The 23,421-nt window shown below is 43.1% G+C and overlaps 1 protein-coding gene across 1 annotated transcript; it reads right to left on the bottom strand.

Moving 5' to 3' along the window:
- Nucleotides 1-739: 739 nt before the first annotated feature.
- On the bottom strand, nucleotides 740-12,393 carry ercc6l (excision repair cross-complementation group 6-like). The gene is made up of 8 exons (XM_063203290.1): nucleotides 12,260-12,393; nucleotides 11,051-11,092; nucleotides 10,533-10,860; nucleotides 9,258-9,447; nucleotides 6,643-7,682; nucleotides 3,855-4,037; nucleotides 3,207-3,449; nucleotides 740-3,025 (listed from the first exon to the last, which is right to left on the bottom strand). The coding sequence occupies exons 1-8, from the start codon at nucleotides 12,331-12,333 to the stop codon at nucleotides 965-967; spliced, it is 4,161 nt and encodes a 1,386-aa protein (XP_063059360.1). The 5' UTR covers nucleotides 12,334-12,393; the 3' UTR covers nucleotides 740-964.
- Nucleotides 12,394-23,421: the final 11,028 nt, after the last annotated feature.

The raw sequence follows: 23,421 nt of genomic DNA, 5'->3' as shown, positions 1-23,421 counted from the left end.
CACGACTTTGTCCCAGATTTAGATTTTGGCCCACTGCGAATTTCAGTTTGACACCCCTGATCTAGGGACACATGGTGTCAGGCATATTTATTTCACACAAGGTGCTATTGATACATTCGTAGTAATCAAAATAATTGCCTACCTAGAAGTCATGTTTAGTACTGATTAGAAAATTTGAAATTGACATTTCAACTCCAAACACCACGATCACCTGCTTGGTGTGACACTTGGTGTGTAAAGTTATAAAATAACCAGCCCAAACAACAATCTCCAATTTCAAAGAAATCTAGTGCAGTTACATAAATCAGACTTTCTGATTGCTAAACCATGAAAGGAAGATGACTTGGAGACTGTTGATGAAATCATTCCGGGCTGCAATACCAGTTCACAAGGCCAAGGGGTTGAAATTGGTGGATTCCTAAGATCTGGGATCAGTTCAATGGTAATACAATTATATGAAGTATTTCCCTTTTTCTCTGTTAAGCTGTTAAACAGTGGTCCATTTTTCAATGTTTTGTAGTAGGCTACCATGTGCAGTAGTCCCATGCGTGTACATTTAAAAAAAAAAAAAAGAATTTAGAAAACATACATTTGAAGCACATTTCTATTGCTTCACACCACTGTATACCGACTATTCAGTTTGGAAGGTTGATCAGGGTGTTTGGCATCTCTTCAGAATGATTACCAAGTGCGTCAGCATTGCAAAGTATTCCATAACAACTCACTAACACAATGTGAATCCATATACATAATTTTTTTATTAAATTTAATAATAGGGACGCTGTACGCAGACCCAAACATAATACATAAACATTTCTATGAGAGTTATTTATTAAGTACCAAAAACTGTATCAAAACGTTGAACAAGTTGAGAAATAGAAATACATCAATAAACAACAAACAAACAATTAACAAGTAAAGAAAACGAACAAACACATTTTTAACCAGTACAATAATTGTGCAATTAGCCAGATTCGTCTAGGCCATGAAACATATTCTCCTGGTCGCTCTCGACCATCTCGTCACTGTACTCGTCCTCATCCATGAGGATATCCTCAAACTTCTCCATCAGGTTGTTGAGGAGCGAGTGCCTGGACGCCACGGATGACGTTGAGCGATCCGCCACTCCGGACATGGACAAGAGGCTGGTGGTGGAGAGATGGAAGCTCCCTCTCTCTCCATCCTCCTCCTCCTCCTCCTCCTCCTCCCCATCCTCCTCCTCCTCTCCCTCCTCACTGCTGTACGACACAAAGGCCTTCTTTTTCTTTTTGGCGACGACGATGCTGTCTTCCCTGTCACCAGCCAGCTGGTCTGTGTTCTCAGTGGACATGCTGATGTCGTCGTTCCCTGAGGCAGAGGTGCCGTCCCCCCTCCTTGAGCTTCCTTGGGAGGAGGGAGTGGAAGCGGACATTTTAGAAGCGTGCTTGCCGGCCACCTTGCTTTTAGCATCCTCCTCCTCCTCCTCCTCTTCGTCGGTGCTGTAGGTGAGGAAGGCGCTCTTCTCCTCGGTAGTGCTCATGTCCTCTTCCTGGATGCTTTGATGTTGGTCTCGAGTGTCTTCCAACATATCTGCTTCACTGTCGTCAACATCATTGGTCAAATCTAGCCTGAGACCTCGCCGGGGCTTCACAACCTCTTCATCATCTCCCTCGTCTTCGCTGCTGCTGATGACGACAAAGCCTTGTTTCTTCCTTGTGGAGAGCCCTTCCTCCTCCTCCTCCTCTTCCTCCTCCTCCTCATCCAAGGGCTCCTCTTTCATGCCAGCTAGCCCTTCGTTCATAGATAACCTGGAACTTTCCATGGGAGCATTTCCTGTTTCTTCCGCTGTGACATCACTTTCATCGTTATCATCATTCTCATCATCTTCCTCGTCACTTTGGATTACAAAAGTTTTCCTTTTCCTCTTGAAGAGCAGGTCGCCCTCATCCATCAGCTGGTCTTTTGTGTGTTCACGGGATGCCTCCACATCCTCTGCCTCATCATCATTATCATCATCATCAACAGTGGAGATTGCATGATCAACAGTGGAGATTGCATGATCAACAGTGGAGATGGCATGATCAGCAGTGAAGCTAGATCGCCCTTGGAGAGAGGTGTCTTGTTGAAGTGCTCTTGACGGCTGTTTATCATCCTCGTCTTCTTCATCCAACACGATGCTTCCCTTTGCTTCTGGAGACCTTTGGTCACCCTCATCATCTTCCTCATCTAACACAATGCTAAACTGTACATCAAGTGGGGTGTCCTTTGTTCCTGCAGGCTTTTGGTGCCCCTCCACATCCTCCTCGTCCTCGTCCTCATCATCATCTAATACAATATTAAACTGTCCCTGGAGTGAGGTGTCTTTTTCTCCTGGAGACTTTCTGATGTTTGCTCTTGGAGACTTTTTGTTCTCCTCATCCTCAACCTCATCATCATCTAACACAATGCTAGACTGTCCCCGGAGTGACGTATCTTTCGCTCTTTCAGACATTTCTACACCCTCCTCTTCTTCCTCTACCTCGATGGCATTAGCGAAAGAGTTCACCTTCGCCCCAGAATAGTTTTCTTCCTGCTTAAAAACACTGTCATCCACTTCCTCTGTGGACATGTCCGCGTCATCTTCCAAAGAGATAACGTTGTTTTCCTCACCCGTTCTGGAGTACGGCTGGAGCGCTTCAACTTCATCCGTTCTCGAGGAATCCAATACAAACACGTCGTCATTTTTAGCAGAGGTGTTGGCCGATCGAAGAGAGGTGTTGCTGTTGGGTGACTCCACTTCATCCAAAACGATGGGTTCTTCCTCGTCAGGAGAGTGATAAGTGGGGGACAACTCCAGGTCCTCCTCCCGTTTGAACGACCCCTGCCGCCCCTGAGCCCGGACGGGTGGCTGCATCAGCGACCGCGGCTCGGTGTTCTCCTGCTCAAACTTCTTCAGATCCCCCTGGATCTCCGACTCGACCTTCATCAGGTTCTCGGCGGTCTGCACCCGCTTCTCGATGTACTGCTCCTCCTCGTCCTGCACGTCGTCCTCGTCGGCGGAGTGCACCTTCAAGTTAAGTCAAGAGTATTTTATTGTCAAAAATCTATGTAACAGGGTTAGCACAGTTTGAAGTTTGAAATTGGGTTTGACCAGTCTCCAACATGCAGTTTAACTAAAAACATTTAAATAAGACATTGACAATCTCTCGCACATGCATGCACGCACGCGCGCACACGTTCATACACACCTTGAAGAGCAGGTCGTGGTGGGAGATGCCGAACATGTTCCTGGTGTACAGGTACTGGATGTGGCGCATGAGGTCGGGGTCGGTGCTCTGCTGCTTGGAGTGCAGATCCTGCAGCTGCAGCTGCGTGGTGGAGGAGCGCGTGTCCTCCAGGGAGAACAGCTCCTTCAGCTCCTGCTTGCTGAAGTAGCGGAACGGGTTCTTGTTGTCGCCCGTCGTCTGGCGGATCAGGGAGTCCTTGAAGACCTGTGGGGGCGTGACAGAAGACGGACAGAAGAGTGGAGAAGAACAAAGTTAATGGGACTGATAGGAGAGTTTTCCTTAGTAACAAAGATAATAACAAGACTGCATTCTCGCATAAAATGCTAAAAGTAGGCTATACCCTTTATATCATCCACATGTTGCATATTATTTATCCTTATGTCCTTTGCACACAAGTGTCTTGGATAAAAGGGTCTGCTAAATGTAGTATAAATAATGACTAAGGACTGTCTGAATGTACACTTCTATATTCATTCACATGGTGGAGGTTATAATAAACACAGTTCAACATTTCATGTTCATTCTCAACATTTGTAATGTTTCTAGGTTTTATCTTTTAACAAATTAAATAAAAATAATACAAAATCAAATCAACAAAAGCTGCTTCACCTGTCGCCGGTAGATCTTCTCTTCTACAGTGCCACAGGTGATCAGTCGGTACACGATGACGTTCTGCGTTTGGCCAATCCTGTAGGCGCGGTCCACAGCCTGGGCGTCTGTGGCGGGGTTCCAGCTCGGGTCGAAGATTACCACGCGATTGGCGCTAGTCAGAGTAAGTCCGACGCCACCCACCTGAATGATGCCAATGTATGACATGAATGAATTAATCTCCTACTTCGAAGCTCGAAATAACATGGCGTTAGAAACAACTAAAAGACAAGCGCAATATATTTAAAGATGCACTGTGTAATATTGGTAACACTTTCTATGAAGCCCATATCTATAGCGCATTATGAGCGCATTTATAACAAATTATAAAGCACATTATAATTACTTACAACGCATTACGACTACACCGATTATGTTTCATGATGCTTTATGTTAACAGTAATGAATAACCATCAATCTAGTTTATAATACTTTATATATCCAAGGGTATTATGAGTGCTCATGACTGGAAATGAACTACAGGCAGCCTGATGGGGCTTACAGTACATTATGATGCATTATAGATGTGCATTATACAGTGCATTATAGATGCATCCATATGAACTTCACTTTACTTAGAGCACACATTGACGACTTGTGATCTCACATGAAACATTATAGCATCGTATGAGCCCTTATGACAGTTTATCATCCAGGTCTGTGCATAGAGGGGTATAGGTACTCATAATGTACTATAAGCCCAATGTACTATCAGGCAGCCTGTAGTTTATAGCCAGTCATGAGCACTCATGACACCCTTGGATTTATAAAGCATTATATGCTAGATTCATAATTATTCATAACTGTTAATATAAAGCATCATGAAGCATTATGAGTGCAGTCATAATACGTTGTTAGTACTAACCCCAACTCCGATGAAGTTGGGACGTTTGGTAAACAGTGAATAAAATCAAAATGCTATCATTTTCAAAACACTCAATCTATTCATTAGATGGAGAATAGTGAAAAGACAACATATTAAGTGTTAAAACCGAGAAAAAATATTGTTTTGGGGGACATATGTACTCATTTCTAATTTGAGAAATCCAACACGTCTCAAAAGAGTTGGGACGGGGACAATAAATGGCAGCAAATGTCGAGGAAGACTAAAAACAAAACAAAAGACAACACTTAACAGTTAAATACATTAACCGATGAGATGATTTGATATAAAACATGATTTCACCAGCTTAAATGGTGGGTGTATTCCTTGTCATGTTTTGCAATGTTTTCCTTTCTGTAGTGCTTACAGTGTGACAGGTCTTGACCAAAAACCCACCATTTTATCACATGCTGGTCCTTATGATGGATCCAAACTGTTAAAACATAGTAGAGAATGCAATTTGACCTTACTATGTGGCAGTAATCGAAGATCTCCCTTCAAAATATAATGCATGAGTGGCTTTTCATGCTGTTTAAAACCCATTTATACCATTCAGCACTGTATTTAACTATGCAGATGAGTGAGAACATCTTAACCAATGCACTACTGCATCCGCATGCCATCATGGAGGCTGACTTTTGAAGCTAGCACTAACACAAGTTGGATGGTCCATTTTCACTGTAGCACAGGATGTGCAATGCTCTATTATTGTCAAAAAGAATGGACTTCTACAACTTCTGCTGACTTCTTTAAGCAAAGGACAGTTTCCCATGTCTTCTGGGTCTATTTCAAGTGAGCTCAGGTGCTTAGGAGAATGTTAAACCCCTGTGTCATTTTCATGCATTAAGCATTCTTAATATGGTCAATTTTCAATAGCTCTAGCACTCCAGGAATTAGAGTGAGACTACAGCCAATATATATTTCATGATGTCATGAACCTATACAATGATTTTATTAACAAAAATATGTCTTATATACACTCAATCGTGGTAAATCAAAGGGAATTCAAAAATGTATGTAATAACTATGGTAATTATTCCCTTTGCGTCTTTAATTCTGAGTGACTCAGCCTCTCTGTGATGATCTTATACCTGGACACCTATATTGTCCGTCAGTACAATTCATTTTGAAATGTTCTTCTTTGTTGTTTTATCTTATTTGGATGTTTACTAAATTTCACTGATCCCCGTCCCAACTCTTTTGAAACGTGTTGGATTTATCAAATTAGAAATGAGTACATATGTCCCCCAAAACAATATTTTTTCTCGGTTTTAACACTTAATATGTTGTCTTTTCACTATTCTCCATCTAATGAATAGATTGAATGTTTTGAAAATGATAGCATTTTGATTTTATTCACTGTTTACCAAACGTCCCAACTTCATCGGAGTTGGGGTTTGTAAGTAATTATAATGTGCGTTATAATTTGTTATAAATGCGCTCATAATGTTGGCTTTAAGTAAAGTGTTACCGTAATATATTTAGTACCGGTAGTATGTTTCCAGAATTTATGCTGCCCATTCACAAATGTTACCTTTTTCATGAGTATACACCACCACCATCATATTCTCAATTTTCATTATGAAAAAGAAAATTGCACTTTTGCATACATGAAAAGGAGATCTTCTCCATTGTCAGCCATTTTGAATTTTCAGAAATAGATGCAGAAATTACTGTACGTTGGTCTTAACTAGTAATTATTTGTTCAATATTTAGTAAATATTAATGAAGATCAAATTCGGCAGTAGACAGCACAGTTTCAATGACCAGCATAGTTACAATACCTACACTGACCACCATCCAACACAGTGCACCCTTAAAAAAAAAAACAATTGAATATCAAAATGCCTACATAAGGATAGTTACCTGCGTGGTCAAAAGGAAGACGGCAATGCTAGAGTCCTTCTGGAAACGCCCGATTCGCTTCTCCCTCTCCGCGAGATCGGTCACGGTGCCATCTATCCTCACCATCTTGAAGCCTCTGTTCTTCAGAATGCGCTGGATGATGTTCAAGATCTTGACGGAGCGGGAGAAGACCAGCGTGCGGTTCCCCTCCTCCCGTAGCCGCTCCAGCAGCTCGATGAGGAACCCCAGCTTGCCAGACTCCTTAATCAGCGTCTCGTCCGGGATGCCGTCGATGGTGCTGGCCGACGTGGCGTTCTCGTTCTCGCTCTCCTGCAGGGCCGAGTTGGGTCCCGAGAGCCCCAGCTCGCGCGCCGCTTTGTCCGAGAGCAGCCTGGGGTGGTCGCAGAGCTTCTTGAGGATGGTCAGCTCGGCCAGCGGGCTGCGTGTGGTCATCAGCACCTCCTTGATGTGGTCCATGGAGATGAACATCCTGTAGATCTCCTCCTGGACGGGGCTCAGGTACGTCCACACCACCAAGTCGTTCTTGTCAGGAAGCGAGGGCACCTCCAGCCCGCCTCCTCCGCCGGAGGACGTTGGTGACGACTGGTCTTCTAGATCATTCTTCTCGTCCTTGTCGTCCTTCTGGACTTCGGCCTTGGTCCGTCGCAGGAAGAACGGATCGATGATGCTCATGAGGTTCTCTGACATCTTCAGGCCGAGCACCTTCTCGCCGGGCGTCGCGTCCTTCTCGCGTGCCCGCGTGATGGGGTTCTCGTACTGGGTCTTGAACGTCTTGTACGTGCCCAGCAGCGAGCCCTGGCAGGCAAAGTCAAACAGCGACCACATCTCCCGCAGGTTGTTCTGCACGGGCGTCCCAGTGAGCAGCACGCGGTGCTTGGCCCGGACCGCGTGGACGCTCTTGGCCGTCTTGGTGGAGGAGGTTTTGATCTTGTGTGCCTCGTCCAGGATCACGTAGTCCCAGTAGAACTCCTGCCCGTCCACTGAGCTCAGGAGCTCCCAGTTGTTCATCACCATCTGGTAGGACGTGATCAGCACGCCACCTTTAAAAACATAAGAATAATAATTAGGGGTGTAAAGGTATACATGGGTTCTAAATGTTTGTTTTAGCCTGACTGCGTGGCACTATCTGCGCACAACTCAACGTCTGATTGTTGGAAACCGCTGCGGGTCAAAAAATTAGCTCACATGGTTGGCTGTCAGTGTCTTGCCCCTCCTCAAAACATCGTGTTTACAAACACGGCGAACAACATGGCGACACAAAAATCACGGTTCAGTACATACCTCGGTTTTTGGGGTCATGGTTCGGTATGTTTTCGGTACAGTATATATAAACGGAAAATACATTCAAACTGCTACTTTGGGTCGGAGATTTCTTTCTTTTTTTTCTTTTTTAATATATATTTTAGGGGCTTTTATGCCTTTATTTGATAGGACAGTATGAGATGGTGACAGGAAGTGAGTGGGACAGAGAGACGGGTGGGATCGGGAAATGACCCCGGCCGGACTCGAACCGGGGTCCCCGTGGGCATGCAAGCCCTAATGTGGGGGGCTTAGCGCGCTGCGCCACAGTGCCCCCCTCGGAGATTTCATCAGTGTAAGAAATAGTAGGTCTAATGTTCTCAAAGTCTCACAAAGAACAAGACTCTACACCTGTTTTTTTGCATTCTCTCTCAGCATTCTGCATGAGCCACTGCATGTAGTGGCAGCATAATGTAAAAACATGAGCAGAGTTGCCCGTCAACCTACCTTTCGGTACAAAATGCAATATAGTGTATTGTAATAATATTACTTAGGTTTTGCATAGAACTTTTCTAGACACTCAAAAGGCGCTTGCCAGACCATATACCATCAAAACCAAACACAAAACACATGTAAACATATACAAAGACATACAGTACAGAGACTCAACAAAAGTACAGCAGAGGGACACAAAAACCAGGAGTGCGTTTCTCGACAACGTCGTTGCTGACCAAGTTAGCAACTTACTTGGTTGCGATGCAATTTCTCATTGGAAACCTAGTAAGGTGCTAACTGGGTTAGCAACGATGCTTTTGAGGAACGGGATCAATGAGTGCATTCCAATATGCAACCTTGCGTCCTCCACTTGTGCTTGTGGCCTCGCCCCGCCTCCTGGCTCCTCCTCCTTGGAGAAAACAAATAAGTTTCCCCACTGGCAGCCTACCCAAAACAGTTTTTAGGGGACTATTCTTCATTCACCATCCAGTTTGCCAATGAGAAAATGACTTTACAATTGAGCTTTTGCGAGATATTGAAATATAATGCAGTTGTCAGTGATGTCATCATGACATATTACTTCCTGGTACGAGGCCACAAGCACAAGTGGAGGACGCAAGGTCACATATTGGAACGCACTCGAGGTTTGGAGAGTAGACTGCAATGGAAGGTTTTATGTCCATAGTGTTGATATGGAGATTTAAGTAGAATGGAGGAGGTGGCCTGCACACCTTGAGTCTTTTTTTTGCAGGTGCAGTTCTCAATGGAACACTGCTACAACTACGGTCAGTCCGAAACGTCAGCTTTCATATTAAAACCTTGACCGTAATTGTAGCAGTGTTGTGCTTCTTCAATAATTTTCAATTGATATGGAGCTTTACCTTTGAGCTGGATCTTCCTCAGGCTCTTGGCGCGCACCACTTTGCTGGTGCCGTGGTACTCCCGGACCCGCATGCCCGGCACCCACTTCTCGAACTCCCGCTGCCAGTTGGTGATGAGGGTGGTGGGCATGACGAGCAGGCAGTGCTGCATCAGGTCCGAGTCGTACATGCCGCACAGGAACGAGATGACCTGCAAGGGATTTACCGCAGCAGAATATTTGTTAGTCAAGGTGGGTTGTTCAGCTTGCAGCAGGCTTCACTCTTAACTTTAACTTAGAGCAGTGTTTTTCAAAGTGGGGCGTAATTCCCCCTGGGGGGGCACGGAGGCATCACAGGGGGGACGTGTGACATCTGATTTTTATTTTTAAAAGCCAATACATTTTTATTTTTAAAAGCCAATACATTTTAAGCATCATATACATAATTATAAACATTATATTATTAATTATTCTATTATTATAGGAAATGAACACACATCTGCATTCCACTGCAGTCCCTCTTTGTTGTATCTCACAAGTCACTTTTCCTTTAATTCTGCACAGCGCAGAAATCATAAAATCTGCTCGAGTAAGCTACTGCTGTTGCTTGGGCGGGGGGGCTCGGAAGCATCCAGACCCTCCGAAGGGGGGAATGATGGAAAAAGTTTGAGAACCACTGGCTTAGAGACTGCAGTATGTTGGCAATACAAAAGCTTTCTTTTAAGGGGACCTTAGGCGAGGTGGGAAGTGTTTGTTGTGAAGGTGGCAGCCATAAAAGACAATTCCTGCAACTTGTATTGAATGCCACCTTGTATTGAATGTACCAGACGAAGTGGCTTTTTTTTTGGGTTCAGCCCTCTCTGAGATCCTGGTTATTCTAATGGGGGCATGGTTTGTTTCAATTTTTTGTAGATGTCTTAAAAGACTATTGAAAAATATACATGGACATTTCATGCCCCCATCAGAGCGACCAGGATCTTGGATAAGGCTGAACAACTAAGTGCTGTCACTGAGACAAGTCAAGGACAGGGAAGGAGTGGCTGGGATTTTCCTTTACCTATACAGCGCTTTTGGAAACACTACTCTAAAGTCAGTATACTGTTTTTTGGGGCGGTTTTCAACTAGCGTGTGTCTGTGAGTGTGTATATATGTGCATGTGTCAGAGAAAGAGAGTAAATTCATGTGTGTGTTTACTGTCAATGTCTTATGTTTAATTTATCTGCACATTTAACTTCTGTGCTAACCCTACTACTGGTACATGGATTTTTGGCAATTAAGTACACTTGATTTGGCTAACCTGTATGGTCTTGCCCAGTCCCATATCGTCGGCCAGCACGCCGCCCTTCTTCCCGTCGCGATGCAGGCCGTAGAGGAACGCCACGCCTTCCTTCTGGTGGTCGTACAGGTTCTCGTAGATGGTTTTATTCAGCATGAAGCCGCTGTCGTTGACCTCGATAAACTCGTCGTCCTCCTCGTCCGAAGCCTCTGCGTCCATCTGACTGAGGAAGCTCTTCAGCTTCTGGATGCGCTCCTTGATCTTGTCGTCAGGGAAATGCCCGTGGGCCTCCTGCAGGATCGCCAGGGCCTTGGCGGGGTTTCCCTGCTTGAAGGCCTCTTTCGCTCTCCTATGGTAACCAAGGTAGAAAAGTATTGTATTATTGAGACAGGCTACAGAAGGAGAATTCTGGCCAATTTCAATATGCACTATGCAGTCACATTGGTGACGTACGTAACTTTTGAATTGTCAGTACCCAATGCTGTGTCTTCGCCCCCTTTTTTCTTTAAAAAAAAAAGAAAAGTGATTTCATACTTTACCTGGTATATGTGTCCCGGTCAACTGTGCCGATGGACATGGAACTGGAAATGGGTGGACATGATGTTAATGCAATGTAATGGGCAAACAACTCACAGCAGGATGAATACCATTTGACTCCCGACAGGCTATGATGACTAGCTTGTTTTAAGACTGGTTTTCAAAGTGTGGGCAAGGTGGCCCACACATCAATTTGGAAGAAAAAGTAGGCCATAGCAAAACAAAATAAATAAGTTACCACTTATTGTACATCCAAATAATAATTTGTAAAAATCATCTTAATATTCTAATTAGTTAATAACTGAATTATAATAATCTATTGGATCTCTGAACATTACCAGAGAGACTGGAAAAGTGTTACTACTGTTATCGTTATTAAATATATTCCAGTGGTAGACTGACCGACACAGTCATAGGTTGTGAAAGGGGTGCACACTGCACAGAAAAAAAAAATAGTGGGGCTTTGGGGTCGCAGACAGTATTAACATGTACAGCATACAAGGGTATAATTTTAGGTGTGGATGGATAGGCTGCCACTTTTGAGATTAAAGTAGCTTGTCCCCTTGTCTTCCACAAACATAGGCCTAATGAAAAAATAGCCGACCTCGACAATGTAAGTCCCCACAACTTTACAAGCCAAACCTACACCTTTGTCAGCAAGCATGCACAGTTTACCGAAAGACGACCACGAATAAGTGGCCAAAACCTAGAACTAGTACATTTGAAGTGGAGCTGATAGTTTTTAAGGCATGTTGCGATGGGGGTGTATTTTGGCAATTCCCATCAGCCTGGGGCCTGTCGTACTTGCTACTGCAGGTGACACATGTCACAGACTAACTGCGTGCGCTTCGCTAGGCCTGCTGTTCTACACAAATAGTAAACAATAGTGGAAAAGTCCGGTGTTATCAAGAAGGTGTAAGTGGTTGATATCTGAACAATGTTAAGCCTTGATACCGCTTGAGTGAGAGGGCTACAACAGTCTCTGTCCAGAGACAGAGAGGTTTCCTTTGCTCTGGCTAAGGTGCTAGCTCATTACCTAAACGGGTCTCTATGATGTACATTCAAAAAGATATCTCAATTACATAATCGGCGTGCAGCAGAACGGTAAGCATTGCATTTCCATAAGCGAAATCATCCGACATCAACACTGTTATTAGGATGAATATACTCTACTTACTATACTCAGCGAGTTCCGAGAGAATAACACTTACTTGGAGAACTGATTTGTAACGTCTTGAAGCACATCGTCTTCTTTAGATGATGAGTTCCTCGAAGAGAAACTCATCTTTTAACTGTAATTATACTTCGCGTAGACACAAATACCGGCAGCTAAAAATACACAACACACTGGAAAAATTCGAATGGCTTTTGAGGAAGTTTTGAAAACGGTCTCTGGGCACCGCCGCCAATTCTAAGCCAATCTGGATTGTTGCTGCGTACTTCCGATATGGGGGCGTTACAGGATGTTACAATTTGTAGTCAAATTAATGTGCCTACAAAACAGCCTACAAAAAATGATATATTCTATTCTATTCTATTCTATTCTATTCTATTATATTATATTATATTATATTATATTATATTATAGCCTAGGCCTAGTATCACTTTCAACACTGGTAATGATGACAATAAGGCTTGCCAAATAGACTAAATGGGATCTGGAGTTCGGAGTTTGGAATTCATTGGTGTAACTGTCTTAATATAATTCATTCATTTGTTTGTTAGGTCGTCATTATTAAAGAATCACATGTGCATGTAATACTGAAGTTGGATAAACATAGGCCGAGGCCTTCATGGTCAGCTTGAGTAGAATGCTCTCTTTCTCTCTCCACTCGCTCTCGTTTAAGCCATTGCTGCAAATTGCAGCAGCGACCCATTCTCCTAATGGAATGATCAGTGTTGCATAATGTTTTCAACCAAATTTCAGTTCTAAAATATAATAATTGTGTTGCCTTGAAGTAAGCCTATCTGTGTTACATGCGGTGGAACAAGAGGAGTTATCGTATTGACTTGATTCACGTAGCATACATGTACGCCAAACAGCTGTCTTCAGTCCCTTATTTTGATGTAATAATCTTGTCATGGAAAATGACTTATCACTGCAACCTGTCTCTCCTATAAGCCACCTGTGCGTGTGCGTGTGTGTGGATTGTGTGTGTGTGTGTGTGTGTGTGTGTGTGTGTGTGTGTGTGTGTGTGTGTGTGTGTGTGTGTGTGTGTGTGTGTGTGTGTGTGTGTGTGTGTGTGTGTGTGTGTGTGTCCAGTGTCGTCATAAATCAGTATATAGGATACCGGTATGCATCCTGAGTGGCTTGTTGTCTGAAGGTGTAAATCAGAGCAGGGCAGACCGTGTGATGATAAAGTGCTGAATAAGGACCACACTGCTGTATGTGTTTATTTGCCTTTCTCTTGATGTGGGTGTTAAGTCAACAGTAAGATGCCATCTCTTTTGCTCTGATGTGCTGTGACAGGAGTGGACAAAGGGGTCAGTTGTCCCAGGCCCAGGTTTACATTGAGTAGTGCTCAGAGTTGGGTCCCCATTACATTGTAGGCCTATGCATTGTGTATGTGTGTGTGTGTGTGTGTGTGTGTGTGTGTGTGTGTGTGTGTGTGTGTGTGTGTGTGTGCGCGTGTGTGCGTGCATGCGTGCGTGCGTGCGTGCGTGCGTGCGTGCGTGCGTGCGTGTGTGTTTGCAGCCCTGACTGGCCCTCTGCGATAATTCCCCTTTCGCAAGTTCTTCCACCACCCAATGCTTCAATCAGCTTCCTCTGTGGAGATATTACATTAGCCTACTGGTTGCCATGTATTTCCATAGCAACCTGCCGAGCGCAGGGCTCTGGCCTACGTTAAGGATGTAGATGAGGGATGGAGACTACTGTATAGTGGTAACTCTGTGGCTAAAAGCACTGGTAGAAAATAAGATAGCCATGCATGCACTAATAAAAGGAGATTAATTTAAAAACTGTCTAATCACCTACATCACCACGGTTCACAATTAAATCACGATTTTCATTTTTTTAAGATCTAAAATCTGAAATTGAGATTTCGAATTTGCAGCCCTAACTGTCGGTTAACACATTTTTCATGGAAATTTTGCATCTTTTTGATTTTACATGGCAGGTGTTGCATCTGAATGGTGTTGTATGTCTTCTACTGTCTATCCAGCTACTTTTCTGAGCTGGTGAAAAGCACCTACAGTATGGTGTAGTATAAGCCCGTCTGAAAGAGCTCTTTCTGGCACTCAGCTTGGGCAATGGATAAAACATGAGGCATTTCATCTCATCCGATGTTAAGGATGGATAAGAAAAAGAGTAAATCCCTCTGATACCAAAAACCTCACTCCATCTACACTATCTCGTCCACAATTCTCAGCCAAGTGGTTTATACTGTAAACCTCCCCAGTGTTTATATTACATACATCCAGTTTATTCCTCTCGGGTGTCTATTCTTGTCTGGTAAAATCTTCTCTCTGGTGTAGAGTAGACTCATTTAGAAGCCTAATTAGTTGTAAATTTAAACGTTTTATATCAAGTTATTTCAAATGGTTTCTAGCATGAGCACACCCAATATATACGTACATACAAGCCAGATGACTTTATATGTATTATATACAGTATGCAGGATGGCCTAGCAGAAAAAAGGACCATAAAAGCTCTGGGGTCAAGGTCATTTGAACCTGCTATCCCAAAGGGGAAAAGCATCTCTTCTAAGGGGAGATATAGCTCATATGACGCAGGGTGACATCACTTGAATGCGCTGTTGTCATCTTGTTTTGTGTGTCTGTGTGTGCGTGCATGTGTGTGCATGCCCGTGCGTGTGTGCGTGTGTGCGTGTGTGCGTGTGCGCGCGCGCGTGTGTGTGTGTGTGTGTGTGTGTGTGTGTGTGTGTGTGTGTGTGTGTGTGTGCATGTGCATGTACGTGTGTGTGTGTCTATGGTTGTGATGCTGGCTGCTAAATGGATCGGGCAGCAGGAGAGGCACTTCTCCCCTTTGGATTGAAAATGCTGATTAGTGGCAATTCACAAGATGGTGATTGTAAGCTATGGCCATAAAAGGGTAATATGTTTAATGCTTAAAGGCATACAGTGAGTCTTTAGCCATTAATTCTATAGAGTAGTGTCCTTATGTTTGGAGCCCATTCAAAGCAGACCGCCTCCAATATCATTTATAGGCTCTCACTCTCTCCCTCTCTCCCTCTCTCCCTCCCTTGCTAGTGCTGTGCTTTGGCACAGGGGGGCCCTTCAGGTTGCCGCTGGTAATTGTGTAATACATCAGTGATGGTTCGGTGATACGTGCAATTGTGTTATGTGTCATTAATGCTGTATCGATGCTCCGCAGCCCATCACCTTACGCAAGGCCCAACACAGGGCCTCGCCATCACAAATATACAGCCATTCATCCATTGCACCCCCACCACCACCACCATCACACCCCATCCCCTGGCATATGGTGCTGCCATTTCTTTTAACCTGCCTCTGAACCACCATGCCTCTTTCTCCACCGCCCCGTCGTGCGTGCTGGGGAGGGGCGGTCAAGTGTGATGGGAGTAATAGCTTTACGTCCCTCCCTCCCGTGCCCCTCCCCTCCCTCCCGTCCCAGGTTTTCTCCTCCCCCTCCATGTCAACAGTGTTGCCAGATTGGCGGTTTCCCGCCCAATTGGGCTGCTTAGGATGGCCGTCTGCGGGAAAAAATGGAATTTAAAGAAAAAAACGCCCAATTTTTGGCTGTAGAAATCAATAGAATTTGGCGGGATTTAGTGCTTCCAGGCGGGTTTTGAGCATTTTTTTGGGTTGGAAATAATCTGCCTCATCTGGCAACCCTGCTTGTCAACTGTGTGAATCCCTGCTGCGGTTAGGAAGGATTACGTAACGTCACTAGATCATAAAATGAAATGTGAAGTGAGAGACGTGTTTAGGGAAGAATAAACCTTTTCAAATCAGAACATTCGCGGCTCTGTTAGTGTCTATCTAACAGAAAAAATAAAAAGGAAAGTTGGATCGAAAAACAAGAAACAGAAAGTGAATTAAAGCATAAAGGCTGTAATCAAATACAATCATAAAAACATGTATTTGTTGTCTTTTTACTCGCTATTTTATAGTTGTTGCCTGGTATTGCTCATAGGCCTCTCTAGCCTACTGTATGTCCTTGTGAGTGACATATGTTGCTTTGGCACTTGGCCAATGAATTGACACTGTCATGTTAATATTAAATGGTGCCCAGGGGCACCAACCATTTACAGTCAGTTAGGGGGCACCACATGACACAAATTTAGAAATATTGTTCATAAAGGAAGCACCTGATCAACATAGCAGTAGAATTTCGTTTGCTGTTACTTAAAGCAATGCTTCACCATTTCTGGAAATAAGCACCTCCCCACCACCAAGAAACAGTTTTTTTTTCCTTCCAAACTTTTTTCTTGCAGTCGTTCTCATATTCATGGTGATGTTACCTCTAATTCCAAGCAAGCAATTATCATTGAATCATATGGGTCCAGCTAGCTACTACTATCTGGACCCATACTTTAATTATGCTAGCTTGGAGGTACAGTAGAATTTGTATGGCAGACTTGCAGAGAACGACTGGAAGTACAGAAAGGTAAAACTCAATCCTGAATCACTGAAAGGGAGGGTGTAAAATGATCTTATTTGCAGGAATGGTGCCGTATCGCTTTAAATATCAACAGCTTTGATATGTAGTGTTGATAAGTATCAGGCTTTTATTGTGACATTACAAGTGCAGATACAGACTGTATAAAGACCACAACATGTACATATTGTCATCCAGCTGTCAATCAAATCTCTGCCACCTCTGCTAATCCCATTTTCCTGTTTCTGGCTGCTATGCTTGTCTGTGTCTCATGCCTGGTGCCAGCGATGGTGCTGCAAATACAATTGCCCTATGGCCCATGGGGACGACAACATTTGAAACTAACTACTGTATTGAAGCACTTCTTCAAACAGGGGTAATGAGTATGTTATAACATAATAATATATTAAGTAAAGGGCTTGGTCCTGGAATAATGACATAATTCCACAACAGTCCCTTAGTATATCATTGAGCAGCATCAATTAATTGCATCCTGTCCAATGTCAATAATTTTTGTAAGGAACAGGCCTATCATTAGCTGTCGCCATCTAGAGGTGTTTTTTCACTAAACGCATTCTCTCTGAACCAGACGTTTTAAAAGATTAACGATCCCTAATGATGGCCTCTTGTTCTGTGCCCTCCCCCCTCCCCCCCCCCCCCCCCCCCCCCCCCCACACACACACACACACACCCCCCTTCTCAGCCTGCAGTGTTTATATAAGCTCGTATATCTCCAGAGGAAGCAGTAATGATGTCTCCACCCGACGGTAATGAACCCACTCCACGAGGCATCACCGCCACTCCGTCAAGATGTGCCCCTCGTGGACGCCTCTGGCATGATGGACAGGGATGACCACCAGGTGTGTGGAGCAGTCCTCTGCTATTGGTCTGTCTCGGTCTTCTGCCTCTTCTCTGTCTGTGTCTCTGGTCTACTAAGATCTACTCTCCTCATGTCCTGTTTCCCTCTTAAATACTGTGCGCATTTTCTAATCATGGCTATATGATGTCCGGTAATGTAATGTAATATTTACATATTAGAGATAATTCAATAAACAATATTGTGATAGATATTTTGATGACTGTATATATTTCCATAAATATCGAATAAAGCCTAAGCCAGGGGTGGGCAATTATTTTGGCTCAAGGGCCGCATTGGGTTTAGAAAGTGGACCAAAGGGCCGTATGTCGTAGGCAACTTGGCCGTGCTAATAATAAGAAATGGTACAGTGAGTCCAATATGTATTTGATCCCTTTCTGATTTTGCCGGTTTGCCCACTAATAAAGACATGATCAGTCTATAAATTTATGATAATATGTATTCAAACATGGAGAGACAGAATATCAAAAATAAATTCCAGAAAATAACTTAAAATAATATATTTTAATTTATTTGTATTTAATTTAGGCAAATAAGTATTTGACCCCTCTAGCTAAAGAAGATAAAGTGCTTTGTGGCAAAGCCCTAGTTGTCTAGCACTGAGGTCAGATGCTTCTTTTAGTTGATGACAATGTTTGTGCATATAGTAGAAAATATTTTTGCCCATTTTTCTTTGCACATTATCTCTAAAACATTAATAGTTTGTGGCTGTAGCTTGGCAAATGGGAGGTTCAGTTCTCTCCATAGAATTACTATAGGGTTAATATTTGGAGACTGTCTAGGCCACTTCACGACTTTAATATGCTTCTTATTGAGCCTCTCCTTCGTTGCCTTGACTGTATGTTGTGTATTATTGTCATGTTGGGAGATCCAAAAATGGCCCACCCTTCAGTGTAGTGGTGGAGGGAAGGACGTTTGCACTCAGCATTGCACATTACATGTCTCCCTCCATCCATTCGTTGAAGATGTGAAGTTGTCCTGTGCCTTGGCCACACACACACCCTCAAACCATAATGATACCACTTTCATGCATGATGGTGAGGAGGGTGTTCTTGGGATCATAGCCAGTAGTACTCTTTCTCAAAACACATTAGATTGTGATAATGCCAAACATCTTGATTTTGGTTTCATCTGACTACAGCACCTCCTTATCATATCCTAAATCAGTCTGATGTCCGTTGGCAAACCTCAAGTGGGACTGCACAGGTTCCTTCTGAAGTAAAGGTACCATGTGTGCACTACAGGAATTTAAACCTCTTTGGCATTAAGTGCTACCAGTAGTTTTCTCAGTGATTTTGGTCAGTAGCTTTGATATCATTGCCTAGTTCATACCGTATAGCTCTAGGGTGATTTCTTTCTTTTCTCATGATTATCAAATCCCTACAAAAGGTCAAATCTTGTATAGAACCCCAGACAGGCTGATGGATAGTCATTTTGTATTCCTCACATTTTGGAAGAAATGCATCAACAGCTGGGTCATTAATACCCAGTCTCTTTCTTGTGGCTTTGCAGCCCATTTAATCTTTGTTCAGGTCTAAAATCGTGTCCCTGATATCATTTGACCATTCTTTGGTCTTTCCCATGCTGGTGAGGTTGGAGTGTGACTGATTCACTCATACTGTGGACTGATTCTGCTGATTCAATGTGTCTTTTATGCATGTTAGTATGTACAGGTGTCTTTAATTCAGATGACAAGTTGATCGGAAGTGCCCATCTGGTCTGTGGGCCCGGAACTGTAATCAGTTGGCAGGGGATCAAATACTTATTTTGCTCGATGAAATGGAAATAAATTAATATATATTCTCTTCAGTTAATTTCTGGATTTTCTTTTTGATATTCTGTCTCTCCATATTAGAATACATATTATCATAACATTTATTGACTGATCATGTCTTTGTTAGTAGGCAAACCAACAAAATCAGCAAGGGATCAAATACATATTGGACTCACTGTATATGGCAGCATAATTACACCATTGTCAGTTGTTCCTGCTAATTGTATCTAGATGTAGACTAGTAATCTAGGTTTCCAAGACCCTTGTTTTAGGTAGCTTATTGAAGAATGAGTTACCATGTGAATCTGCATTTTTTTTTCTTTGAAAGGCTCTGAGGGCCACATGAAATGGCCAAGCGGGCCGCATGTGGCCCCCGGGCCTGAGTTTGCCCACGTCTGGTCTAAGCTGTTATTTTCCGTCTCAGGGCTTGAGGGCCCCAGGCAACTGCCTGCCTGGTGGAAAGATACGCCTGTGTGTGTGTGTGTGTGTGTGTGTGTGTGTGTGTGTGTGTGTGTGTGTGTGTGTGTGTGTGTGTGTGTGTGTGTGTGTGTGTGTGTGTGTGTGTGTGTGTGTGTGTGTGTGTGTGTTTCTCATCACTGAACTCTTCATCTAACTCTTGTGTGTGTGACAAAGTGTATGGGTCAACCTGCGCACCATTACTGCAAGTGTGCAATTAAATCCTTTCAGTGGATCCTTACCATTTTCCTATTAGTCACCGGGGCCCTTGCCGATTCCCTCAACCATAGCTAATCAGAACATGCGGCCTTGGAGAGAGAGAGAGAGAGAGAGAGAGAGAGAGAGAGAGAGAGAGAGAGAGAGAGAGAGAGAGAGAGAGAGAGAAAATAAGCCTGTCCGTTGAGGAGAGGTTAGGATATCCTTTTGATGTTAATCATTGGAGCAATGCAGACTTTGCGGTGGTGTGGTATGTCTGATCTGTGCAGGAGGGGTAAGCGTAGGCTACATGAGTTAAGGTGAAGTGATTAAATTAGTTCCTTTTTTTGTTGTTGCGGCAACCTCTCCTGTTGTTGTTTGTCTTGGAGATAAAGTCGCTGCGTGTGTCATCTCTCACTTGGCCGAGATGAGGGGCATGAAGGGCCAAGCCGTGCAGGTACAGTGGAGAGGCCTGCACTGGGGGAGAAATAGGGCCCGGGCACTTTTGACTTAAAGGGCCCCTTCACAATTAGTAGCGCAGAATTGATTCACCGGTGGGCCCTGCACCCTCGTGGGCCCCTATTTTCAGAAATTTAAAAAAACATATATATATATATATATATTTTAAACATTTCTGAAAATAGGGGCCCACGAGGGTGCAGGACCCACTGGGAAATGCCCGCTATGCCAGATGGCCAGTCCAGTCCTGACACCCTGGCTGTAGGTGTGGGCGTGGAGACACGACATTTTCTTTTCTGTGTGATGACAGTGCTGTCTCACTCTGTTTGGGTCTGACCTTTTTAGTACGGATGAGTCAGTCGAGTGCACAGACAGCAGGAGAGACTCCACTCCTTCCTCACAGCCAGGTGAAATGACTTCACAGAGTGATGGCAGGTACAGTGGAGAGTGTGGGCAGGTGGGCAGAGGAGCATCTTGTCACCAGGCTAGGCAGGCAGCCGCTTGGGGCCCGTAAGCCACTATTGGGAGTGAACAACAACTCACACTTTAAACAAGTGGCGATTTTTTTTGCTTGGGGCCCCAGGTGACCCTAGAATCGCCTCTGCATGTGGGCAACACACTGCTTTCAGCAAACGGTCTATCTCTTTGAGTATTCAAGAGTCCATCTCTTTAAGTAATCAAACTATCTCTGTTGAAGTTTTTTTTCTTCACATTTTGCTTCAGAATGTCTTTAATCTTGAGGGAGAATGCATACTGTAAATGTGAATGAATCTCTTCCTCACAGTTGATATGACTTCACAGAGTGATGACAGGTAGGCCTACAGTAGGACTGTATGTATGGACAGATTGGTAACACTGCGTTTAGGGAACGCTGTAGTAGAGAGTGTTCTCTTTGAGTAAGCAGTGTGCCTCTGTTTGTCTTCTCGTTTCCTTCTCCTTGAACTTTGTAATTTCTTTAATCTCGAAAAGACAGCATATTGTACATTTGCATGTTATACAGAAAACAGGTGCTTTCTTTCACAATGAAAGAGTTTGTAAATGAGCTTATGATCAAACACTAAAAGTGGTTCAGCTAACATGGTTGCCAACTACAGATGTTAAGCTATGGAGAGATTGTCACTGACATAGTATTGAGAGCAATGTAAGTAGGCTAAGTGATGTTGTATGAATGTCCTTGTGTGTGTATGATCCCACTTTGCCCTCTAAACCCCAATATATTATCTGCATATTACATGTGATTGCTGGCCCGTAACTGTGACTTTCATGACTCAATAAAGTTTACATAGTGTTTTAATAGCCTACTTCTGCTAAATGCAATGTCTTGTAGGCCTATGTTGTACTGACTAACACACAACGACTCTGATTAAGCACAAGTAAGCTCAATAACGGCACCATCCAAGCTGTAGTCAAAACTAGGTGTTGTCAGAGACTTGTTCATTCGTAACTGGCTATTTCACTGTCTGACAGGCAGACTGAGAGAGCCAGAAAAGCACAGTCAGCCAGATTAATCAGTAGGACAGGGCTCCCCTGAGGGCTAGCTGCCTCAGTGCCTTCAGCTCTGTGGTTTAACATGACAGTAACATACCAGCGTAAAAAAGCTACTACTTGCAGACAAGTGCACTGATAAGATGCAGCTGCAAGAGCAACATGTAGGCCACTGATTCTTGAGAAAGCGGCTAAAACATGTCTCTGCAATAAACTGCCAATTCTGTTGAAAATAAACTACATTTTCATGAACAAAATGAATCCAGGTAAAGACACAGGGGTCTGTTACATAAATGTACAGTCGTTTGAAATATTTAAGTGTAATTTTATTACTTTTCATGGCTATAAACCTGCCCACACCCTGTAAAAACAGCTGTCCCAAGGACAGACATCATCATTTCAATTGACTTAAAATGTAAAAATCACTGATATTATTGAATAATATCACCATGATGTGAAAGTCCATATTGAAGTGGTTCTGCAGATATGCACATAGTGCGTGTAAAGCAATATTTACTACTATTTTCTGATTGCTCAAAGTGTGTCCAGCATATTAGTCACCACCGTCAGATTTTTAAAAAAAGACAATAAAATCAGGTATGCGCAAGGTCGTTGTCATTACTTAGGACCCCTTTTCAAACCTTTAGATCTACTGAGTACTTCACCATCACTGAAGCTCCTGTAAGTTTACTAATTTCTCCTCAATTTGATAATTTGTTTGGACACTGGTACTGTCCCAACCATAAACTGTCAACACCGTCGGGGGTTTTAATAGTATTATTGTTACATTAATGTTAATTATATATACTTTTTCAGAAGCGTCATGAAGCCCCTAAGAAACAGAGCGAAAACGAAGTGGCTAATGTGAGCAAAAAAGGCACAATATGTAAAAGAGTGTTTTTTTGTCTCACACCGTCAGATGTCACCACCGTCAGATTTTGTTCCGCTCATCATCTTATTCCATGTTTTACTAAATTGTGCTGGTTAATGAAACATTACCAGACATGTTAGTAATAATTGTGACCCAAACTTATACTCCAGCCTCCACTGAGGTGCATTTGGAGGGTTTTTTGTCACAAAACCTGACGGTGGTGACATCTGATGTAGTTCACAAAAAAGCATGTGTTTTACATGTTTTTGACAAGTTTTAAGAATATGCTTCCAATAAGTATCTACAATTATGTTGAATTGTAAAAGTAATTCACTTAAATACAGTAAACTTATTTTTTTACTTCTAATTCTGTCTGACGCTGGTGACAAAACCAAGAAAGAGCCCATTTTATGAAAAATGTAAAACATGGGGAGCTTGGCCAATACATTCACTGCACAGCCAAGACGTTCATCTACGATAATACACCTCTATATTTTGAATTTGAACAACTTTAAACCTGTTTATGCCACATTTTCAATAATCTAGGCCTACTATCTAACAAATGAAGAAAAAAAACATGCACAAACATACTGTGCACACACAAAAATAAAGTGTTTATGCTAGATGTCATTGACTTGAGAGGGCTATTTATTTTGGTAAATGTAGGTAATA

Source organism: Engraulis encrasicolus, chromosome 7 (assembly GCF_034702125.1).
Source record: "Engraulis encrasicolus isolate BLACKSEA-1 chromosome 7, IST_EnEncr_1.0, whole genome shotgun sequence".
In the NCBI taxonomy this organism is placed as follows: domain Eukaryota; kingdom Metazoa; phylum Chordata; class Actinopteri; order Clupeiformes; family Engraulidae; genus Engraulis; species Engraulis encrasicolus.
The sequence above is the reverse complement of the archived record's forward strand: the minus strand, read 5'-3'. Positions and strand labels throughout refer to the sequence as shown.